Source organism: Nothoprocta perdicaria, unplaced genomic scaffold (genome assembly GCF_003342845.1).
Source record: "Nothoprocta perdicaria isolate Ctin4 unplaced genomic scaffold, notPer1 scaffold_23, whole genome shotgun sequence".
Lineage (NCBI taxonomy): Eukaryota > Metazoa > Chordata > Aves > Tinamiformes > Tinamidae > Nothoprocta > Nothoprocta perdicaria.
Window position 1 is genome coordinate 3,299,477 of NW_020455455.1, and position 24,556 is coordinate 3,324,032.

A 24,556-nucleotide genomic window follows, 5' to 3' on the forward strand; every position below is an offset into this window, starting at 1 on the left:
AAGGACAAGGTGAAACGGGAGCCATGTGGGATGTTTCCAGTAGAAACAGAGCCTCTTGAAGCTGCTGTACAAAGCAATGGTGACGTATCACCTGGGAGAATGTGCATAACCTTGCTTACTGATAAGCTGGAAATCAAATGAACACAAGTATTGAGAGGGGTTGTAGAAATGATGGGGAATTAGGAGACTGTCAAGCAAAAGAGATGAAAAGAGGCTAACTTGTTTAGTTTAGCAAATGAAGGGCAGGATGGAATACAGCTATCCTTACACAGGAAGCAGGAAGGAAGAGGAGATAAACACCAAGAAGGAGGAAACTGGAGCCCTCTCTCCTCACAGCACAAACTCCAAAGCTCAGAAGCTCTGCATGAACAAAACTAAACTCAAATTAGAAGAAAGTTTTAGGAAGTGAAATTTTCTAGAGCAATCTTCTCATTGTGTAACAGAAGCAAAAAGGGAAAAAGAAACACCTGCTTTTCAGATATTGTTTAGCTAATTTGATTAAAATGGAGATTGCATGATAAAGGTCTTTGCAAAGGGGATAAAGTTGGATTTGGTGACTCTGGAGGTTCATTCTGGTTCTCAGTTCTGTATATCAGATCCTACAGATTGCAAAAATAAGAAGTGAATGCAGATTTTTTAACAAATAGGCAGGGTTATACTACTTTAAAAAGTATGATTGCGAGAGTGAGCRGAATACTGTGCTTAACTTCAGACTTACTTACACTGGCTCATGCAGATCTCTGAAACCTGATCTCTAATACCCCACAGCTGCAGTATAATGACATTCACAATATTTCAATATGCATCATAATTTAGAGGGAAAGGATTCAAGTACAGTTTAGGCTCCATATTTAAGGCTGGTCCTTTCCATTATTGTTCTTTACCCATTCTAACTACTAAAGCTTGCTAGCGTCAAGGATAAAGCACTAGGAAGGGTGATTTCTGTGCCACCCCTAAAGGCTCATCACACAGGCAGCAATTAAGAACTAGAATGAAAATATATATATAAGTTGACTAGTTTACTGAAGTTGAACTTATTAACTTCTGAGTTTCAAAGGGTGGGTGCCTAGCTCATGAACATTTATTTAGGGGTAGGACTGCTTACCCTTTCTTACACTGCTTTCTTATTCACACAGAGGCCGAGATCATTAATAGCCTTCAGCCTGGCAAGTATTAAAATTGATRTACTAGATAAGGGCCTTTAGGGTACAATTAGCAACCGGAAAGCCAAATTATTTTTATCAGCTCTTTTAAGAACAATTTCCACAGGACTATCCAGGTTGTCCCCCTCTCCTCAAGTTTGCTTTCTTGGCAGTRATCCATATAAAAACTCAAACCCAAAGCGTGCTGCCTTAAACCTGATGCTCCACACTTTGCATAACAACCTTCTTTATGAGCTACGAGCAGAAATACAGCAAGGGAGAGGAAAAAAAAAAAAACTGTGAGCAATGTCAGACCTCTGGCTACAGTGAAATAAATGCAGTTGTAGACTGAGCATACCCTGCCATAATGCTGAGGAAAAGCATAAACACATCCAAAGCATCTACATTTTGTCCCAGCTAAGTTCTGAATCCAGGTAACTGGATTCATTCGTGTTGTCCTACATTTCGCAAGGGAACTGGCACCCAGGTCCCTAACACGGCACATGAGGGCGTCTGTAGGGGGATGTGCTGGTGCAGTGATAGTCCCTGCAGAGAAAAATACYAGCAAAGCTGGCACGAAAAGAACTCCAGACCCTTTGCCAAAGCTCAGGCTGCAGTTCTAACTCCATAATGTGATTGTTATATGTCTGGAAAAAAATATTCATCCAATTTATTTTGAAGACACTAAATGAAAAGAAGAAGGCGTCAATTGTCCAGAGCAATCAATCACACATCATTCTTTGCCAGTATGTGCGTTTTTTGAAGCTATTCAATCTGCTTTCTGATTTGGGTACTGAATGTATTTGCTCTTCTGAAAAAAAAAAAGGCCATAAACAGCAGTAACATACTGTAATATAGCCAGCGGCGGAGAAAAATGCCAGCTTTTGTACTGCACACTCAACAGCCATGCATAGCACAGAAAATTCAATCCATGTTTTATCCCCATAAAGAGATATTCATCGGCTGCCACAATTCTAATTACTCAAAAATATGAGAAAACTACAGTGTCATATGTAAAATGGCAGTTTTCTTTCGACCTTCCTCTGCCAAAAGAAAACTCGGATCCACAACAATTAGCCCTTTATGTAACACCAGGCATGTTTAGAGAAAAGGGCAGAAACTACCACATGTGGTGTGACCCTCCCCACGGGCAATGGAAAAGCCCATCTGCACCTCAGGGCCTCGTGCTCCAACTGCTGGCAGACACTGTCAGGCTTCATTTTGACCATAAAGGAGCACAAAGGTCCTTTGTGGAGTGGTTCAGACCCAAACACCTTAAAAACTTTCGCTGCAGTTAGGAACTAACTCAGCTATGGAGAAGGAAGACGTGCACAACTGTGCATTGCCTGCGGTTCAACCCGGGGACCATCTTCTACGTCCAGGGGTTCACAGATGCTTTTTCTTCCCCCTTCATCCTTCTCAAACGCTGACTTTTCCTGTCAGTCGCGGTCAGTGATTTTAATACATCACAAAGCTGAGCTATCTGAAACCCAGTTACATCCCTTGATTAATCATGTTACTCACAACTCAGAGTGATAAGGATGAAAAAGTTTAAATTTTGCCAAACCCAGAGAAATACTACCAAAAAAAAGATCAGGATTCAATCTGCTAAAAGTCTCATTAAGGTTGACCTTTAGAAGCAAAAAGCAAAAAGTAGACTTTATAATTTTTTTTTTAATATTTAAATCCCAATTATATATAAGGAAGTCAAGGATAATAAAATACATATATTGACTCCATATACTGACTCTAGTCCTACTCCTGGTGAAGAAGTGAAGGCTGGATGYTTCCAGATGCTGAGCAGCGCCTCCAAACAAGACTGAGCCCTTTCAAAGTTTTATCAGTGATTTCACATGGGTTCCTTGTGGTTCAGGCAGCCAAGTTGGGCAAAAGGAAACCCTCAAATCTATAATAAAGCTCATGTATCCGCTGCGTCATTCAGCAASCTGGTCTTAGTCTAGCCCTGGACGCTAGGAATTAAATTCAAAGAACAGGTGGGTTTCCAGGTCACTGTCTGCTCAAAACTCGGGCTTACTCTTTTGTGTGTGTGTGTGTGATAATGCCTTCCATCTTCTCAATAGCTCATTCTCTGTAAAATAACTCCAGGCAAAGGCCTATTGTAACATCTAATATGAACCAGAACAGCTTTGACCASTTCTGATATTGGTTACACTGTAGTTGGCTAAGAAAACATAGCTCAAAATATGAACGATTCTTATTGCACAAGAAACCTTATTAGAACCATATTTTTCTTAGAAGAAAATGAAAATAGGCTGCAGATGTAAAGAAAAAAGTCCATAGCCTGGAAAATCTCTCAGAAATTATTATGTTCAGCAATTGCTACTTTAGTGTAACTGGATATATATAAAATGAGTATCAGGCYTAGAAATCTCACAGTACGAAGCCTAAATTTGATATAAATCCAGAGGAGTGGGAAGCAGCTTCTTATAGCAAAGTCCACATACACTTTTTTTTCCTCCTCTCAGGCCACTTCAAGACACTTTACCCTTAATCAAAACTGAATGCCAGCAATCCAGTATTTATGACAGTTTGTAGGACTACTGTGTTTATGCTGGGACTAAAAGAAACAAATTTGTAAATGAATCTGTGTTTCAACTTCTCTGAGGTTATTATTTCCAGTTTCAGTCATTAATGCAAACGGTAGTGGTTGATGCAGAAAACAAACACATTTATTCTAGACATCATAGTTCTGAGTCTGAGTGGAAATAAATTAATTCTTTTGTAATAGTTTTGCATATAGCCTCAATTTATCTGAAGAATAGTAAAGATACAAGTACTGCTTATGGGGAAAGAGACATCACAGCCCTCCAATTGTACCTGTTGCTTAGCATTCGGATGAAGAAATTATGTAGCTCTTATTTTATATAAAATCTTTATGTTGCTTCTACCTAATAAATATATTGACGAGAAGACAGCCTTGCATTTTTAAAGCCTTCTTTGAAATCATTCCAGGGATGGTGGTTATATAGTTAAAACCTTGCACGATGCCTATGGCAGTGCCTGGCCAAAAGATGGGGAAGGCCGGTCTGTTGTGGCAGGGAAGGAGCGGGGCTGCAGAGCAGTGAAGCTGAGCAGAAATYCCTGTGGGCTCGCTAACACACCAGGCACGGTGATGGGGTTGCCCAGGGACAGAAAACAGGTTAATGCTGAGCAGAGACCTTGTTGGTCTTAAACTGTGAGAAGAGCTGCTGCAGGAATTGCTAGGAAGGAATGCCCTTTACCCAAGAAATATTAATTTAAGCTAAAGGACAAAATATCACGCTAACAAGCAGTAAAATTGCCTTTAAAGAAGTTACGGCTAGCGCTTGCAAAAMCAGAACAACAAATTATCTTCTTTACAAGGCTAATAATTCACAATTTCTCATAAGCAAGAACTCAGTTTTCAAAATACAGTCTTTCTTGGAAAGATTTTTAAAAGTAGAATGTATTTTTGGCCTATTATTTACTAACAAAGAGAAGGTTCCTCCTTGGAAGAGGTTTTATTAAATCTTAATTGTTTTTACTGACTTTGTGGTTTCATGCCAGATAGATAACATCAGTATGAATGAAGGCAGCTGAGAAAAAGGATTATTTGCATTTATAAGTTATCTGGTGGCAAGTGAAAACACAGTGGCAAAATCTGTACTGGTCTCGCCTACACACATGCCTCAGAGATGAAATAACAGCCAAATTGTCCAGGCTAACAACTAGGAAGGAAGTTATTTTTCACAAGAAAGAAATTAGAATTTTGCTGTTTTTAGGTAAGCTGGAGAAACTTATGAAGTATGAAAAATAAAATACCTAAAGATAATACAGGCAAAAAAATGAGCAGCCGTTGGTTATCCATATAGCTATACAGATGAATACCATGAATTTCTGGTATTCATCTAGTCAAGTCCTCATTGCCTGCCCATGCACACACAAAACAAACCAGCTAGAAATTGCTTATTGATGGCTAAAGAGTAACCCAGGTACAGATGTAGTCTCTCTTGTACTTTTTTTTTCCAGTTCCCTCTCTTCTGTGGTTGAATTTTGCAGTGTGGAATCTGTCCCTTTGCTCACAGGAGGCCTCTTTGCTGCGGCTTCAGCTTTAGCAGTGAAGAGATCAGCAGCAGACCCAGCCCCACCGGGTCTGTGGAACTGGCRCACGCAGACTCTCACCCAAAGGCTGCCAGCTCAAGTGCAGCTCAGTCAGTGCTAACAAAAGCTGGGGAGATGTGCAAACACTGGAAAAGGTTTGACGGGTTCAGCAGAGTTGGGAAACACAGATGTGCCTGTTCTGGAGAACCTTCAGATTAATTAGAATTCTGAGTAATTGCTCTGGTTGAAAGATCTGAGAGAATGAGTGGTCATTCTTCCCTTACAATTGTTCTCCTGCTGACATATGCCTTCACCTCATAAAAGGGAGATACTTAAGGAACAAAGTTAAGTCATAACAGGAAGCTTGAACTCTGCTGGTGTCAGGAAAGTTGCAYGCAGTCTTAATGAAAGAAAAAAGGAAAGAAACAAAAAGGTTTATGCTCTCTCAAGTTATTTTCCTGCCTTTTTAATAGCACCATATGTGTACTTTTTTTGTCCATCATCAATATTGCAACTAAAATCATGATTTGTGCACTTCCTAGATTATGCAAGCTCAGATCAGGCACAGCAAATTCAGGAAATGCTTTTCCTAAATACTTCATGCAGTTCTAAAGAAAGAAGTAGTGTTGCCTACAGAAATTGTTTTCTGCTTTGGTCATATTTCCCAGACAGGAAAAGGCTTGTGAATCAAGCAGCTATAATTAAGGGGTAGAAGAGCTACAGGGGCAGTCTTCTGCTAATAACAGAAAAAAAAATTCTTATAGTGTTTATGCGCAGTGACAGCTGAAAACACTGAGCTTGCATAATGAACATACTGACATGTTACCTTTTGATGCATCTAGGGAGATGTAATTAGCTGTGAAGCCCTCCGAGGCTGTGCTGTGATCGGTCACAAAGTAGAGTGTCATCGTGTTGCCACCGCTGGTGAGTGATGGTGGAACTGATCTGCCACAGTACCTGCAACAAAAACAATGCCCCAAACTTACACAAAGCTTCATGAAGCATCTGTGTTAATGGAGGAAGATTGAACTTTTCTGAGAAGCTTCAACAGCTGCGCACACACAAATGCCTTCTTTAGGTGGTACAGATCCCAGCCATGTAAGCTCTAACAAGGTATGAAGTACACCACTACATATTCAAGGATATACCATGTATCTTGCATGGCAAAACCAAAGGACCAGGTGGGCACTGAGTAGTCAATTTTTTATTAAAAAATTGATTTCTTTTATTTTCTAATGTAAAAGTCCATGCTTCATCTATAACATACTCCATTTTTCAAGCAGGAGTTAGAGTGACTGGCAAAAGATTAGGATTGCAAAATACTCTCCATTACAGCATGACAGCCATTTGCTCCTTGTAGGCCAAATATTAACCAGATACCTCAGAGTGTGTGGCTGCAGCTGCAGCTGGACACTCTGAGCCTAAGTAGTTTCGATGTTCTTGAGTTCAAGGATGGCGAGAAACCCCTGGGTACACCCCACTTGGTGAGTGGGGGGAAGAAAGAAAAGACTGTTCAGCCTGTTCTGCCCTAGTATAAACATATCAGGAGAAAATGAAAACAAGTCTTCTAAGACAAAGACTTCAGTTTTTGCTGGAACTCCAATCTACAATCTTTCAAGCAATCTTTCACTTCCACAAGTGTTTCAAATCATGTCTTTTCCTAGGCACAGGCATATTAATGCTTTTAAAACTATTCCCATAAATTAACATCCAAAAGGCACTGGTCAGTGGCAGCTATTGAAACTTGTACTTAAGAAAAGCTGTGTTTTTAACACACATTACTTTCTCCCACTGTAATATTTACTAAATGTGGTGCTCACTCTATGTCTAAAGAAAGAAGCTGCCTTTACTAGGCTATGCAGGAATGTTGCTCTTGTTATTTCAGCAATGCAAAGACATTAATTTATATACAAAATCTGAGGAAGAAAAATGGATGGAGARATCTACAGAACAGTGCACACTTTACAATAAATCAGCTATTTAGCTAGTGGACATATTCACCTTCCCAATTTTTGCACGGTGCTGTTGTCATAGATTTCAAGATAATCCTTTCTACAACTATAATCAAACTCCAAGTTAAATGAAGTGAACGTCAGGCGGATAAGGTAGCCAGGCTGAATGTTGATAGTCCAGGTACAGTTAATACCATGGGGGTAGACAATTGGATGACCTGGGCTTGTAATAGTTCCTTYTGGTGCAGTGAGAGCCTCCCCACATGCTGTAGAGATTTAAAACATGAAGTTAAATTAAATATTTATTCAGGCAAAAGGCACTTATAAAATCAATTACTCTATTTCTGAAATTCTGTAGCCATTTTTCCCTTGATGCACGCTACAGAGTAATTTTTTTCAGAATTTATCTTCCATTACATCTTTGTAAAACTCGATGGGACAGCGATTTCAGTGCATAAAAACATTTGCAAAGTCACATGTCTACACAAAGTCCTTACCTCCATCTAATGGCCAGTACTCAGCTCTGAAGCCAAGGTTGGTAAGGGAAGAAGCTCTGAATTTGACATAGAGATAGTTCCGTGAAGACTGCACTCGAGATGGTACTGCTGTACCACAGTATTTCTCCAGAAGAGGAGAGTCTGTGTTGTTGCCATCTCTGACCTGAAGAACAGTGTATTCAAGTATCCCATACAGATTTCTACTGTATTAAAGTAGTTAGCATAAATGAATTCRTAAGAACAATATAGAAGAAGTCCTTAGCAAGCCATGCCCTGCCCTCTGTTCAGCGTGGTTTGTACTATGGGCACATCCAGTGCAGCCTCATGACTGCTGCAGAAGGCCTCTCCCAGCTGAGGTGCTTCAAATGGACAAAGTTGAGATCTTGCAACCTCAACAATAGCTATCATGCAAACCTCCAAAACCAGGCTTGTCTGCTCAAAGACATCTGACAGRCATCACCAATGTCTCTGATTATGAAAATGACGATATTATCCTTGGAAAATCAAAAAAGAAATATTGAGTCCTCCTCTGATGAGGCTGGTTTCTAAGTGCTGTAAAATGGGAGCTTATCTATTAAGCTGTGCATGCACTTGAATGAAGCTGAGCATGAAAAAGATCATACAGATATGAATCTCTCTAAGTAAATCACAGTACAAGTGTACTAGTCTTTACCTCAACATAGTCTGAGTCACAAGTGGTTGTATTTCGAATGTCAAAGTCGATGAAGTTAAGAATCACCACTTGGCCATCTGGCTGGGAGATGATCCACTCGCAGGTTTTCAGGGAAGAGGACGTCCTGGGGTAGTAAGGGGAGTGAATGGTCCCCGCCCCAGACAGGGAGCCTCCACAGGCTGCAAACAGGCACCAAAAGGCAATAGTTGTGATGAATGCTTTCAAGAAATGAATGGTTTGATATCTACAAAATATCACTATGAAGTTAACTACAAACCACTTCTACAATCCTATAGTCTCACAACACCTACTATGGATCATCCAGGTAGGATTAAGAAAGGATTTAGAAGARAAATTGCTCTTATAATTACGTAAATATGTATGAAAGCATAAATGAAAGTATAAATAAGCATGAAAGACCAAGGTAATTCTATTCATGAAAACTTAGGGGTCTGACTCATTTGTTTCAGAGAACTAGGTATGGTTGTTGATGAATAAGAGTTGAAGGAAAGGAATAATGAATGTAAACAGATTTAGGCAGAGTTATGGTTATAGTGTTACATTATCTGTCATCTGTTAGTGATCTGTAAGTGTAAGTAATTTATCATTACTAAAAGTAATAGTAAATATATTTTCAAATATGGTAAAACTGCCTACAGGAGACCTAGAGTAGACATCGCCTTAGCATTTCTGAAGAGTGCATTAAATAAACTAAGTTTGTCTTAAATCAACTTCATGTGTGTCAGAGAATAGAAATGACTGAAAGTGTCCAAGTTACAGACCCAGCAAATCACTGGGCAAGTCAGCAGTTAATCTTACCAACTTGATAAACGGCCCTGAAGCTACCCCTTTGTGCAGAAGCATCAGTCTTGAACTTGATCCAGAGACTGTTGCTGGTAGAAGTGATTGGAGACATAAACGTACTATGACAGAATTTATTAATAAGAGGAGACATCTCACTGTCACCATCCCGAACCTAAAAAAAGAAAAGATTGTTCAGCACTCCCCATTAAAATGGAAAACAAATAGCTCAGATCATAAAAGCAGTGATACATGGATAAATTATAATCTTACAAGAACTGCTAAATAACAAAAAAGTCAAAGGGTCATTACAGTAACTGGCACAGATACTTCATTTATGAGATCTCAAAGGAAGGATGGGTGATACCAGCACAGAAGACCCTCTTCCCACCAACCAGAGATATTAGGGGCATSAGAGCATTCTCTCTTGTGAATGACAGCTGCCACAACATGGGCATGTGCTTCCAGAATTCTTCTATGGCTCCGAAGGGACAGGTAAGGCACTCGCTGGTCAAAAGCTGCGAGGGCTGAGATGCTGCTAGGTGAGGAGCTCTGAACACCCACCAAGGAGCCCAGATGTTCCCCAAAGTTCTCCTGAAAGGAAAACGATTTTTTTTTTCCCCCTGCTGTAAAACTGGCTCTGGCTGGGATTGCCCCAACAAGTCATTGCAATGAGGTCACTGCAGGGCTGGGAAGAGCCAGGATTTCCCCGTGACCACATCATTTCCAGGATTTCCCTGGGCCCCCTCAGCTGCAGTTGCGGGTGGCAGGGCCATGGCTGCCCCGGGAGCTGCAGATTTCCTGGCACAACCAGGGCTCTGAATACTCTGTGTCTTTCRAAAGTGACAAAGCCATTGCCTTGGAAATTGAGGAGAAAGAGAAGGCTGGGAGAAAGAAATGCAGGGAAATGGTGCTTCTTGTGACTGGTCAGTGAACAACAAGGTAAATGCCTTGCTGAGTTAACACCAACTGACTGTATTCAACAGAAATGGTTTTGTTTCTCTGGCTGCCGTGAATTTAGCTGCCTTTCTGCCAGCAATTAGGCAAGAGGAGGCCCAGGCCAAACAAACAAAAGCTGTCTGTTTTCATTAAACACACTTCCCCTTGCGTTGCAGAAATTAATTATACTTCATTCCAACCAAAGTCTCGGAATTAGAGGGCGAGTGAGAGGAACGATGTTAACACAATAACAAATCTTTTGAAAACAGATTAACTAAACTGAGCTCACAGGAACCTTTTCCTAGTTTGGTCAAAAAAAAAAAAAGATTAAAAACATAACAAAACAAAACCCACATTACCATTGTAACTGGGTTACCCTATAATGCAGTATTTTGTTTGCTAGGAACAAGCCATAAGCTTAAATTCTGCACTGAATTTGCAAGGCCTCAGGACTGAGCCTTGCTCCAGGTGAACTCTTCCTGACCTGCCCGCAGTTTCCTTTACTTGCTTTAGCCATGGCAGCAATTCTTCACACTGACCAGGTGCCCGAGGCTGTTTTCCCTCTGCTTCTCCACGCCAGGTGCATCCACAGTGCCACAGCACCAGCGGCAACGGTGCAGACGGAGGCACAAAATGGCGGCGGCGGCCATGGCGGCCACGCCTCGTTTGCAGCAGCAACAGGCGGCGCGCGGCAGAGCTGCGCGGGGCCCTCATGGCGGGTCTCGGGGAGCACCCCCTCCTCCCCTAGCCCTGCAGCTGTCAAAACATCTACACTAGTAGATGAATTAGTCTAATTCTTGAATTAGACTCACTTCAGTCATAGCAACATATATATACACACATATATACACACACACACACACACATATATATATATACACAGTGCTTCCTTTTTGCCCATAAACAAGATTCTGAGCACCATGACTCCAGAAAACGCTACATAATAATTGTGGTATAAATTATATTGTGCTTGCACTGGGCATGCATTCACCAAAGGTTTGAACTCCACATGAATTGTGTTGAGCTGACTGAGGATGAGTATAATGCTAGACTGATTTTATTGTCCTCTCATCTTTGATTCATTCTGAATATAGAGCCCTGCTCTTTCAGAGCCTGTGCCTTTTGGATCCTACTGAACTGATGTTCTTAATCCCTTGATTAATGTCTATTCTTGCAGAAGGACAGAAATTATGCTGCTCAGTTTGCACACATATATCAATCCTTTCTATCCRTTGCTTATGAAAATTCACCTCAATATAATTCGATGAACAACCAGTGTGACTCTCCAGCTCCATATGGGTAAAGTTGAGGTATACTTTTTCATCCTCTGGTTGTGTGATAATGTAGATACATTGTCGGTTATTAATGTAAGGGTTAGGCCAGAAAGGGGACATGATAACCCCTTCACTGCCTGTGTAATTTCCTCCACAATTTGTATCTCCTGTATTAAGAAAAAAGAAAATTAGTTGAGTTATTCGTAAGTATCATAATTCTTTCAGTTAAGGCTGTCTCTGTACAATGGCTGCAAATCAAAGCAGCTTCCTGTATTATTAGATTGAAGATTAGATTGACATCTATTCATGTCCTGTTGGCTACATCATAGGAATGTGACAGTCCTATAAGTCGTAAGTTTAATGACAAATTTAACTTACCAGGTGATGTTGTATAGACAATGTAGAAGCCTTTATCAGTAACTAAGTCACCAGAGTGGAAGTGAATCCATGCGTATGGACCAGTGGTTTGGAGTGGGGGTGGAGAGACAGTGCTACAGTATTTACTGAGGACTGGGTCCTGTGGAAGGAGACCATCTCGAATCTAAATGAAATGATAAATCAGCATTTAAGATTTATATATTGTTAAAGATATTTTAAAGGACTGCAGGAGATAATGTGCATGGTGGGTGGAACAAAAGCTGATAGAAAATTTTCCCCAAACACACAAGGAGCAAGAAATAGACCCACCGGCCGAACTGCGTTGGTGCACCTAGGAAAGATCATTAAGGTTTTTGCAAGAGAGAAAGAAAATATCAAGAGATCAACTATTATATTGTTTTCCTGAAATCATACTCTGCAGTTCCTGGTTTTGAAGACTCTCCCATTCTAAACTATTTTCTCGTTTCTATAATTGGGCATTTGTGAATTCCATAATGATCAGTCTGAACTTGAGAAAAAGCCCAAAACTCACACATGGAGCCACTGATGGTGGTGTGATAAGAACCTATTAATCTTATGCCCATTGCTCTAATAGTTTTCCTTTTGCTGATGGATTTTCTGAGAGCAGACATTCGCCTGTGTTTGGTGATGGGACTTTGTGAAAAGGGGAAAGTTTCTCAATACGTATTTGGTCTGAATTCCGCTTTCTTTAGTGACAAGACTTCTACTAACTTCAGTGGAGCAATTTTTTCATCCTTTTGTGTTATTCTGCCTATGCCTAAGTGGGCCTCCATTACTGGGTAAGTGAATGTGTCAACCCAGGATTTAATTTTCAAGCTTTCTCTTCCATATATAGAAAAAAAAGCTTTTAAACATATTGTTCTGCAATAACACTGCCTTAAAATGTTGCTGTAATTCACCAGGACGCTTTACCTCTAGATAGTCATAGCTGCAATTTTCATGGTGTTCAAGGCTTAGTGTGCCAAAAGCAAAGGTGATGAGGAGTCCAGGACTGGTTGAGATGGTCCAGAAACAGTCTCTGTTAACAGGATAGTGACCCGGGTATCCTGGAGAACTTATTGAGCCATAAGTACCTGTCAGTTCACCACCACATTCTAAAAGAAAAGAAATACCACACAAAGCAGTTTTGAATACTGCATATCAAGTCAAGGGAAAGACTATCCTGTAGTTTTAATAGGATAAAAATAACACATCTAAAAATAACACGAGTTACTATTTCAATATCACTCATTAATAAAATACTGCCTTATTGCTACTGATTTTTCCTAATGAGCAAAACAAATCATTCATTTTGCTCCACATGCTAAATTGTCTGAGATTACATCAGCCTTACCGGGATCCCGAGATTCCCAGTGCACAGTGAAGCCTCCAGCTGTAATGTTGTGGTCTGAATAGAACCAAAAATACAGGGAACGGTGGGTACTGAAGAGCTCTGCCGGAGGCGAGGTGCCACAGTACTTCCCCAGCATGTGTGCTGATGCTGAGCCCCCATCATGGATTTGAAGGAAGTCAGAGCTGCAGTCATTACTTGCCTCCAGTTGGAAGAAYGGGAAAGTTATACGCAGAATCTATCAGGAAGTAGCAAAATATGAAATCATTCTTTGTCCATCTACTGCTTATGCAGTAATTCTGCATGATGCAGATATACTTGTTCATAGAGTTGTGAGCATCCACAAAGTCTGGAGCCATTTCTTGAAAAGATTCAGGATAGAAGAAGATTTTAGAGAATCTCAAGGGCCAAGACACAAGAAAGTAGAAAGAATTTGAACGAGCGACTTGTCTGGAAAGAACATTCTTCCTATAAAATAATAATTATTATCATTTGCCTGTGTGTGCTATGTGTGAAAGGCTTAAAATAGAGAACAAATAAGTTTCCTATGGTATTTTTTCATGTGAGATAATTAAAATTTCTCAGCCTTTCTATGACTGAAATATTGTCATGGCATTTAAAAATGATTTTTTGTGCATATCAATTCTGTGTCTTGTAAACCAGCTCCAAGCAAAAAGGGCATATCCAGCTTTGTGCAAGTTTGGATCTCCCAATGATACATCTAAAAATAGCTCTTCCTAAGACACTAATGGCTCTCAGACATAAAGCACAGGATCCACCACATGCATATAATGCTCTGTAAATCACTAGCGGGTTTATACAGTATATACTACAGCATATAATGATGTATAAACCACTGGAGGTTTATAGACCTACTCAATTTATTCCCTTTCAAAAATAGATCAAACATATGAAACATTTAGATCCCAAGCAAAAAGTCCCATGCTAAAGGGCAAATAATGTGTTTTATGGATGTTAGATACAACCTAAGTAGAAACGTTAATTGCAAATTACCATTCAAATATACATCTGAGTGTAACATTAAGAAATTAATCACTAAAAAAAAATACTTCTCAATGCACAAAGCCACTGAATATGAATTCAGTATTCCACATTTCAGGGGCTCAGAAATCAGACAGAAGATTGTTCTGGGGTAACATAATCCATGAACCAAGGGCAGAGCATTTCTCAAGCAGTGTAAGGCACAGCTTCTATAAGTGGTTGTGGGTGATGTCAGCTCTCATAAATTTATTAGAAATCTTCAGTCACTTGGTGCTTTTTCTTAAGGTCTTATTTTTGAAGGCAGTGACTGTGGAATAAATACATTCTAACCTTCAGCTAAAGACACTTGAAAGCCCTGAAAACACAATGCAGGCAAATTCTTGGGCTCAGGAGTCTGAAGGCTTGTAAGAACCTAAAACTTATTTTTGCAAAGCTCTTTATTCCACAGGTGTTGGACCATGATCCTGGAACACATGGCATGAGGACAGCTGTGTTTGCTGTTGAGCTGAAGGGGCCCGCAGTGTGAGGGTTTCTTTAACTTGAGCTCTATTTTACCTTGTCAGGATTAGTGTAAATAACCCAGGCACAGCTGACTCTATCATCATACCGCTGACTGCCTGGGCTGTTAGGGTAGCTGAAGGTTCCTCTGGAGCCCGAAAGGTATTCTCCACAAGCTGCAGGAAGAGAGATTAAATTTAGTTAATTAATGCTATCCCTAACTCCCTAACAACAGTTTTGTCTTGTTAAACATTTAAAACAAAGGTGAAAGAAACTGCTATAAAGGACTTGAGGACTTCCTCTAAAGTGGAATGACACCAATGGAAAAAAGAGCATAATTACTTTCAGAGAAAAGTAGTTATTGGAAGAATTATAACCAGTTTTAAGGTGTAAAACGTGAGTTATGTCAAAACTCTCTCAAAAGATGTTCTGTCTGAGGAAAATGTCAATAAAGTAGCTTAYTTCCAGAAAGCTAGCTCTATTTGAAATATTCCAATTTTTCAGCTACACTGAAATAGTGTTTTGAAGCTAACTTAATATAAAGCTGTCTTTATGTGGTCCATCATAGCAGTTATTCTTCATAATCCTGTTTATCCTTTAGGATCAGTTTTCTGGAGCTGATAACATTGCTCCTGATATACCCTGGTCTCATCTCTCACTGAGCCATTTGATGACTGGGAGCTGTGGAGCAGGAATCCTAAATTGCTAGGGAAAAATATGGCTGCAAAGTGGCCAAAAACACAAGGAAGATACAGACATAAAACAAGCAGCTACAGTTTAACACTCAACTGATACTAATGAAATAGTAAAAAATCCTCAGCAATCTGAAATATTTTCGCTTGGGGAATGGCAAAAAATACATAATTTTGTTTGAAATGTCCACCCAAAACTATCTYACCGTTTCTAAGTGAGATTCAGAACTACCATGTCATAAAAATGATTTTTCTCCTTGATTAGGAACTAAAACAAAGGTTGATACATTAGAAATTCTTACTGGACAGAAAGTGACTTTCCATCCTTTCTCTTATGAATAGTTAAAAAAAAAAAAAATTTCACATAAATATGCCTAATAATTAAAAATTGTTCATTGGAAATTAAAGGAAAATAGGAAGGAGTCTGAAATATCTGTAAAACAGAAGAGATTTCACAGAGCCTGAATGAAATGTTTACATTCTGTTTTCTGCACAGAGTTAATAATCTGCTTTCTTCACAGCAGCCTCCAATAAATATGAGCCATCTGACAGATGGATGCCACAGGGACACACACTGAACACTATCCTGGCCTTGTTTAATTAAAATTTATGTAAAAAAAGAAAAAGAAAAAGAAAAAGAAAAAGAAAAAGAAAAAGAAAAAGAAAAAGAAAAAGAAAAAGAAAAAGAAAAAGAAAAAGAAAAGGAAAAGGAAAAGGAAAAGGAAAAAGAAAAAGAAAAAGAAAAAGAAAAAGAAAAAGAAAAAGAAAAAGAAAAAGAAAGGAAAAAGAAAAATGCAAGCCAATAATAATAATAAAAAAGATGTTGAGAAACAATCCTAAAGGCAGGATTTTGTAGTCACTTTATGAACCTGCTAGTCCCCCAGCTTCACTGGTAACATTTCTTTCATAACATTTCTGCTTGTAAACCTTTCCTGGCTTTTCACATCTACTACAAATGTCAGGACCTCTCAGCTTTGCAACGAACAAAAGAAATAGTATGCACGGAACAGAACTAATATTATATTCTCCTGTAAATCTGCTCTCCTATCAAATTMTCTCTCCCATAGATAGTGGGGACACATTCAGGACCTGGAAGATGGCTTATTGGGGACAGAAATGTGACTTCAGGCTGTGCAGGGTCTAGTCAAGGCCAGAAAGTCTACAAGGGCCTTGGTGCTGGGCCCTTGCTGTCCAAAAGGGCTCTTGGGTCCTACTGTGCCCGTGGGGACTTTGGAGCGGGAGCTGTGCTYCTGCACCCCGAGTTTTACGGGGTGCTCTGACACCGCGGCGCAGGCCTCGTGGCGCAGGCTCCCGCCGTACCGTGCTGGGCCTGCTGGCAGTGCGGCCCCGTCCAGGCGCTGGGGCACTCGCACGAGTAGCCGCCGACGCCGTCCCGGCAGGTGCCCCCGTTCTGGCAGGGGTTGCTCGCGCACTCGTCGATGTTCTCCGTGCAGTTGGCGCCCGTCCAGCCGCCGCTGCACACGCACAAATACCCAGAGATTGTGGCCTGCGGGTATAAACAAACAAAATGCAGCCAAGGTAGATCACCTGAAGGGACCAGAAGGGCTGATGTCTGCTTGCTTCATGGGGAGATTTCAGAGCAAAGAAATGAAGCGCTCGGCATTTAATGGTCTTGATGGCAATTGGTGAATACTACCATAAACCCAAAGCTTAACCAGATTATGTAGCTCTTTGTTTCTTCTATTAAGTTAGTTCTTTGCAGAGCCATTTCAAATTACTTTTTGAAAAATCTGTGTTTAGTTAGCCATTCATAAAATGGTTTGCGTGGCTTTGAAACGATCATCCTAGAAACAAATCAATCCAATTATCTAAACTGTATAAATAGCAAGCAAGATAACAGTGGTTTATAAATCATTCCAAGCCTGTTTCTGGGAAGTCTGCATTTGAGTTACATTGGCTGGTACTTGCCTTTTCACCCTGAGGGATATTGAACGGGAATATTTCCACTGCCTTCTCTGTTATTACTTACTCTGAATTTCTTTCTTTTTTTCCTTTCCTTACATCTTCTTTTGTCTAACACATTTGCTACCTCTCCTTACAGCCAAGGTTATCCATACTTCTAGTTGCTTTTATTTCTTATGTCCTCTTTTCTTTATATCTCTTCTATTTTTTTACAAGAAAAACAGAACATGGTATTCCGAGGTATGTGCCAGAAAATAATTTGTTCCCTATTTTTCATTTCCCATTCTGCATTCATACCCTGTATATCCTGAACAGACATTTTCACTATGATGGAAAGGTCTTTGTTTCTGTATATTTAATTTGTGGCTAGAATTGTATTTTAGAAGATGAAAAAGGAGCCTTCCAATCTGGGTTGCCTGATATTTAATTAGCATTACATTGCCTCTGTCATTATGCTGGCCAAATATAGCTTCTGTGTTCTTCTATTTAATTATATAATTCTGTAGTCCCATTACTGGAGTATCTGAGTACCTCATTATGTGCAAGCAGTAGTGCCATAGTCATGATAGTCTAAGGTTGTGTTTTAGAGAACCTTTACTGGAAGAAGTCATATGTTGCATTAGACTGATACAGTTAGAAAATATAGACAAGATCTGAGCACAGAAGGCTCCTTTAATATCTGAGAGAAAGGAGAAGAGGTGCCTATGAAAGAGAGGATGAGGAGTGGTAGYGAGGAGATGAGGTGATGAGAGTGGAGATGAGGACATCATCTCCATTAACACAGATGTTTCCACTTCAATTTCAGTCCCACCAGTCTCCGTGGTGCTAGTGGTTGTATCTGCATCACTTTGTCTCCAACTCTGAAGRGTCTGGCACTTACCAAGCACTGCCCATTTGCACATGGGTTTTGCAGCTGACAGATATCACTGAGAGGAGAGCACCCGCTTGGCCCATATCCACTCCCAGTGTATCCAGGCGTGCAGGAACAAAATGGCATTAGCCCTTGGGAGATGAAACAAAAGAGATCTCGTAAGTACTGCAGTACTTGTTACAATGACAATGGCAACTTTACAGTGAAAGTCCTTCACATTTTGAAGCAGAGCCTTTAGATCATTTTAAGTTACTTTTTCTTTTGGTGCCTTCCCAGTCAGCGCCCATCTTGATCATGAAAAGGTCACTAGTGTTGCTTTGCTGAGGGTATCTGAGAGCCAAAGGGTCAGCTTTGCAGGAAATCATGGAAGCAGGCAMAGGTGTTTGTGGAACAGAGAAGAATGGTAAATGCACCTGAAACTGGAAAACTGCCTAGAGGGAAATGGGGAAGATCAACACATGCACAGGAGGTGATGTGCAGTTCCCTTATGGTGCAGCATGAACGTATTGCTGTCAGTGTCTACACAAGGCCTGCCAGTTTTAGCTGATCTGCCTTTCCTTGGGTAAGGCAAAACTGACTGTGGAGAAGGGGCTGCAATACAAATATGTTGTCACCAAGTGGGTACTGTCTAATCAAACCCTTTTCAAGAGTCATGCTGGTGTTACTTACAGACCTTAAGAAGGCACCATACCTGGACCAGGGGTACAAGTTGCCAAAGGATGACAGCCTCCATTACTTATTGAGCAGATATCAACCTGGATACATGTTCGTCCATCTCCCTCATAACCTGTTCAGAGTAAAATTTCAGTTAGTCTGTAACAAACCATGTCCTCTGAGATCAACAGCAAAACAATCATAGGGTGAGAAATACACTAGTGTAAGGTGTAAGGCTAAAATCAGTCTTCTACGGTTAAAAAGTCAGGATAACCACTTGAGCAAAATATGGCAGCTTTCTTGTGGTTCCTACACTGCAGGAGTGAATTCTGATCCTAACTGAATCCTTACTCTATGTTAGAAAAACAGCACATCTRTATCTATGCTCTCAGGACTGGCCCAGGGCCCACTGCCCAGCTCTGCTGAGGCCACACCTGGGGACAGCTCCTCAGGGCTCAGCACTTTCACGAGTTGCAGTCATGACATTTAGGGCAGGACAAAGAGAAACACTTTTTTTTCTTGCTAGTATTTCTACCATTGATAGCATGCATCTCATAACGCATTTTAATCGATAAAACACATATTACGTGCACATAAATTGCCACCTCCTCTGTTGTATCTGCACTGCACTGGAATTGCTGCTTCCTTAGGCAGCATCCAGAGGGTGACTCTGGGTGCCATACTGTAAGTATTGCTTTGAGCCTATGACACATCTCTTCTGTAAAGACAAATTGCAGTTTCTTAACTGTACCATGAAAGGCTCAAATGTGCTGAATCTACATCTTTGAAGCCAGTCCATATATTTATCAACAGAAAAGCTATTATTTTACCTGGTGGACAAAACCCACAGTGGAAGGATCCCATTGTGTTGATACATTGAACCATCGGTGCTGTTGAGCAGCCTCCATTGTTATTTTCACACTCATCAATGTCTTGGCAACTGTAGCCATTTCCTTGCCAGCCTAAAAAGAAGCAGAAGAGAGACACTAACATGGAAAATATCCAACCTTTTCCTATTCTTCTTTGACCGTATCTTTCTTAGCATTGAATAAGATACGACTTTGAATTTCACTTCAGTAAAACAAGTAAATAAGAACTGTTCCTCTCCTAACTGATGCAAATTAAAGTTAGTCTATAGAATAGGTTACAAACACATTAGGGAGGACGGGTGTGTGCTACCCATTTATTTTAACTGTATTCTGGATATTCTAGGACCAAATAAATACACTTCTACCTAAAGATGAGGTGATTCTGATTTAGCACATGTATGTACAATTTGCAGCAAAGGCTCATTCCGATTCTGGCTAAATACTTCAAATCCTCATATTCACGTCTTACACACGCTACCTACCCAACTTGGGAAGATTAGTCACAGATTTTGAGGCTTGAAGGACCTATTAAGGTTTCTGTTACGCCTTAGGRCAGTGGGCATACGGACACAGAGGTAGCACTGTGCAGAGTGGGTAAGATTCCTCCTACCTACCCCAATCTAGTCATCCCATTAAAGTCAGTGGAGAGAAACAGGCACTTTAAGAATGCAGTTTGCGAGGCTCTTTGACATGCTCATTTTGGGATGGGATAAACCACGTGCTAGAGCCCACTGCCTGTGTTACCTAGATAAGACACAACCTGTGGACATTTCTTCTCTTGACTACAAACCACGGCACATTATCCAGCCATTCCACGTGGATCCGGAGCGTGTGCTCATGAAAGGCAGGCCGGCCGGCCCGCTGGTGCCTGTCCCAGGGAAGGAGGACGCGGGAGGAGGCGCTACCTGCGGGGCAGGGCCCGCACGTGTAGGAGCCGGGCGTGTTGAGGCAGCGCACGGGCGGGTTCTGCGAGCAGGGGCCRTGCGGGAGGCCGCACTCGTCCACGTCGGCGCTGCAGGCACGGCGGCCGGGAGGCGACGTCCAGCCCTCGTCACAGGCGCAGCGGTAGCTGGGCTGCCACGGCAAACAGCACGGCACGGGGTTAGCAGGGCCAGGAGGAGGAGAAGGGCCAGAGGAAGCATTGCCCTAAGTGCCTTCTGACTGCAGGGAAGCTTTCAGAGCACTGCATGACTTGCACATGCTGRGGTTAAGTTATCTATCTTCTCAGGCAGTTTTCTCAGTGTATTTCTTCCTCCGAGTTAAACTATTTAGATTATGGCAGGAACAACATGTTGATTCATTATGTTCATAAAAGAAACCTGCAATTTACCCCAAATCTTCCAGATAAAAATGAACAGCACTTAGAAACTGTACCTAAAAATAATTTAGAGTTATCAATTTGTTTTGTATTCAGGGTGAAGAGATCAATGTAAGCAACCTGMAATCAATCTGGCTGTTTTCTTTTAAGCAAATTGTTTGGTAATCTGTGTAATGTGCAGAGCTGATAAATTACAAATCTACATTTTCTTTGAGAGCAACAATTTTTTCTCTCATAAGAAAAAACATTTTTTTTCTCTCTCATTTTTCTCACTAATGACCAGACTTCAGCATTTATCTAACTCAGTTCTAATTAAAGCTAATGGGAGTTTTGTTATTGACTGTTATAGGAACAGAGGCAACACTGGATGTTTTTGAAAAGCTTTCCCCATTAAAAAAAAAAAAAAGAAGAAGAAAACAGAAAGTGATAAATTATGACAGCTTTAAAAAATTGATCAAAAGATTTATTTCATATCATAGCACCAAGAACTGTGTGATGTGCCTGGACTGGGCGTGCTGGAAGCATTAAGGAACACAAGGTCTGCCGGGGTAGTTTTGGARGGCTGCTCTGAATGGAAAGAGCCAAAACTGGCACCTTCACACATCTGTACTCGAATTTTCTTCCCAAAAGAATCAGCTGGCCTGCTCCAGAGGGCCATTCAGGAGTGCACGAGCATCCACCCTGTGCAGACACCTTGAGAGCCAAGGCCCAAACGCCAACAAGGATGGAGTCCAAGCAAGAGCCCCGTGTGYGAAGAGCAGCCAGGCAGCAGCTGTGCAGTGTTGGGGCCTCCCAGGTCATTAGTAATAATGTCCTACAGTTTTTCCTTCTCAATCATTTAAGTAATAAAGACACTGTAGCAACAGTGTAGACACTTAGTAGACTAAGTGTAGACACTTAGTACTGAAATCCCCAAATAATGAACACGAAGAACATTATGTTTCTAACAAGATATAAATATCCAAAGAACATTCTAATGTTCTAACATCCAAAGGATATTCTAAAGCCCCCTAGGGATGTAATAGTAGATCTGATGCCGTGACAAACCTGTAATAAAACACAAGGCATTTTCAGTTCTTTCTGCTGTCCTTAGGACAACAGCAAGGTGAGGTTATTTTGAATGGTGGCACTTCTTGCTGTCTTTCAGCAACAGTGTTTGCCACACAGCTTTGTGGCGCTCAGCATTACCCACTGCTGCTTCTTTCTGTGCTTACACGTTGTTCCTTACCACGCCAGGCTGATCCCTCTCTCCGTCTATGCAGGTGCCGTGTTCACAGAGCGCCTCAGATCCTCCCTGGCAGTCATCAAATTTGGAGGCACAGTGAGGCCCATAGGTTTCTGGAGTGCAGGAGCAGCTAACAGTGAAAGCAGACAGGAAAATCAACACGTTATCTACATACATATCACATGTCCCATAGTGCCATAGTACTGCCTCCTCTTTATTTATGTGCTGATGAAGTCCCTGATTTTATGAGCAGTATTGACATCCCCACTAATAACAATGCACTCTGTTCAGCAGAGATGGAGGAATTACACAGGACTCATGCACTGCTCCAAGTCTGACCACGTAGGAGGTCAGACTGTAGAACCCATAGTCCTGTATTACATTCATAAGTGCAGCTCCAGAAAAGGGRCAATATATAGCACAATACTTGGGAAGAATGGGAACCTTGAATTACCAATGTAAGCCAGAGAGCACCTAAATTTTGCATTTTAACTTTTGTTCCTCATATGAAAACTGTGTATTGCTCCTAGCAATACAYAGAAATGCGTTGGCAGCACTAGGATTAGCGTTTATCTCCTACCCAAGAATATTCAGTGTCCATAACCTTAGGAATATCTCCGCTCCAGAGTGACTCAAGTCAGTTACCCTCACACTCCACCTCTACAAGCAGCAGCTGCCAGCACAGATTTCGGATGAGCATTGCAGGGAAGAGGAGGAGGTCGGGGCTGGGGACATATGGACAACAAACTCGTGAGCTGAAGGGATGCAACCCGCAGGAGGGACCTGGCCTGCGGGCTGCCAGCTGAAATGTGGTGTTATTTTTAGAGCATATCTTATTCACAGCATCGTACAAAAACAGTGAGACTGAAATGGGAAGCTTCTGAGCTAGCAAGTAACATTTCCCCTTTCTACAGCCATTTCTTTCCACATGGACCAAATCTGAGGCTCTCTCAGATGTAACAACAAACTGAATGGGAGAAAAACCTATGGAAAGGCTCCTGTCAGTTAGCTAGCTTGAGACATTTACCTGCAAGCATGTGTTGAAATATCTGCTCTTTACAGAGGCATATGGTAATTACAAACCCTTGTAGAACTGCTCCAAGTGGGCTACAGAAGGATACTCTGCAACAGTATTGGTCTGCAGGATTTGAGTAAGAGCATTCCAGTGCAGCTAATTTGGACCTTGGAGCACTCTATTAATCAGCTGTCAGTATTCCTGCTGGCTGTAACATGCACAGTTGAAAAAAACAGTTTGATAAGCCAGTTGCAGGCTACTAAACATTGCTCACATGGCAAGCAACCGCCATGAAAGAAAACAATAATTTAATGCTTAACYGTGGTCTGTAGAACTGGGAAACAGCAGGTTTATTATCATGAGAGTCTGCAGATAAASCAAAACCATCTCCCAGATGCGGCAGTTCAACCTGGGCAAGCACAACAGCAGCAGGTCAGGGAACCAGATGACCTCTCTATGTTCAAAGTACAGCTCAGAGCTTCATGTTCAACTCCAAAGGACAGACCAGGGCAATCAAAGAGGTTCCTAAGAGCAGGGAAATGGCACTCTCTCCCACTTAGTCTGGCAAAGATTAATCTCTTACCCAATGCAATTGCTTAGAGGACAGCTTCACAAGGCAGGTAGCTCCCAGGGAGCTGTGACCAAATGGCAGCTGTGACTTGGCATTGCCTCCGTTCCTTTCCCACTGCTAAAGTTGTCTCACACTGAGACCCCTGTTATTCTGAATATGACACTGAAATCTAAAGGAGATAGGGACTTCTGCAAGCTTTGCAAGCAATGCCCTATTAAAATGGACAATGGTTCTGGAAAGCATTTCCATACCTGCTCTTCCGTGCTTCCAGAGCTTAAGGCATGCAAAGAGTAAAGACTGTAGCACTGTAGTACCCTCCCCTTGTATCCTCCATGTCTGCCTGATGCTGAGCTGCCTTCAGTTCACCCTGGCCTTCACCTACCTCTGAATGCTCCAGGGAGCTTAAAAGCACCATTTTCCTCACATGCAGTCCACAACAATGTTAACTATGCTAAGAGCAGGAATGGGGTGACTTGGAGCCAAGAGCCCCGGGGGAATGAGCAGCAACGTGTGCACAAGTGCTGGAAAAATGTACCCATGTACATGGGTACTCCCTGTACCCATGCAAGGATTTAGCATCTAGAGAATAGATGCTCAGAAATAACCAASATGAAGGCACACAGGCCTTTGGGGAAATGACTGAACAATAATCCTAAAGGTGTAATGCAAAATAAAGACCACAGAGGTTTGCAGGAACTATGAAGAGGACTTACTTTTCAGCAGCTACTGACTCTGCAGGTACTGAGGAGGAGAAGAGTTACATGTGGGGACAGATTTTGAGGAATCATGACTATACTAACATAATGGCAACACTTGTGAGAAAGTTTTGCT

The 24,556-nt window shown here is 41.3% G+C and overlaps 1 protein-coding gene across 1 annotated transcript in view; it reads right to left on the reverse strand.

Annotated features, from left to right (window-relative positions):
- The window catches only part of CUBN (cubilin), a 132,812-nt gene that overhangs the window by 103,269 nt on the left and 4,987 nt on the right, over positions 1 to 24,556 (reverse strand). The window contains exons 7-22 of the mRNA XM_026039382.1: positions 22,143 to 22,269; positions 20,502 to 20,670; positions 19,558 to 19,689; positions 18,765 to 18,860; positions 18,083 to 18,204; positions 16,600 to 16,786; positions 14,645 to 14,763; positions 13,091 to 13,325; positions 12,670 to 12,851; positions 11,737 to 11,899; positions 11,335 to 11,525; positions 9,164 to 9,320; positions 8,345 to 8,523; positions 7,672 to 7,834; positions 7,224 to 7,440; positions 6,049 to 6,179 (exon numbers count right to left, since the gene is read on the reverse strand). Of these exons, the coding sequence (XP_025895167.1) occupies positions 6,049 to 6,179; positions 7,224 to 7,440; positions 7,672 to 7,834; positions 8,345 to 8,523; positions 9,164 to 9,320; positions 11,335 to 11,525; positions 11,737 to 11,899; positions 12,670 to 12,851; positions 13,091 to 13,325; positions 14,645 to 14,763; positions 16,600 to 16,786; positions 18,083 to 18,204; positions 18,765 to 18,860; positions 19,558 to 19,689; positions 20,502 to 20,670; positions 22,143 to 22,269 (2,570 nt within the window). The remainder of the gene's footprint in view (positions 1 to 6,048; positions 6,180 to 7,223; positions 7,441 to 7,671; positions 7,835 to 8,344; positions 8,524 to 9,163; positions 9,321 to 11,334; positions 11,526 to 11,736; positions 11,900 to 12,669; positions 12,852 to 13,090; positions 13,326 to 14,644; positions 14,764 to 16,599; positions 16,787 to 18,082; positions 18,205 to 18,764; positions 18,861 to 19,557; positions 19,690 to 20,501; positions 20,671 to 22,142; positions 22,270 to 24,556) is intronic.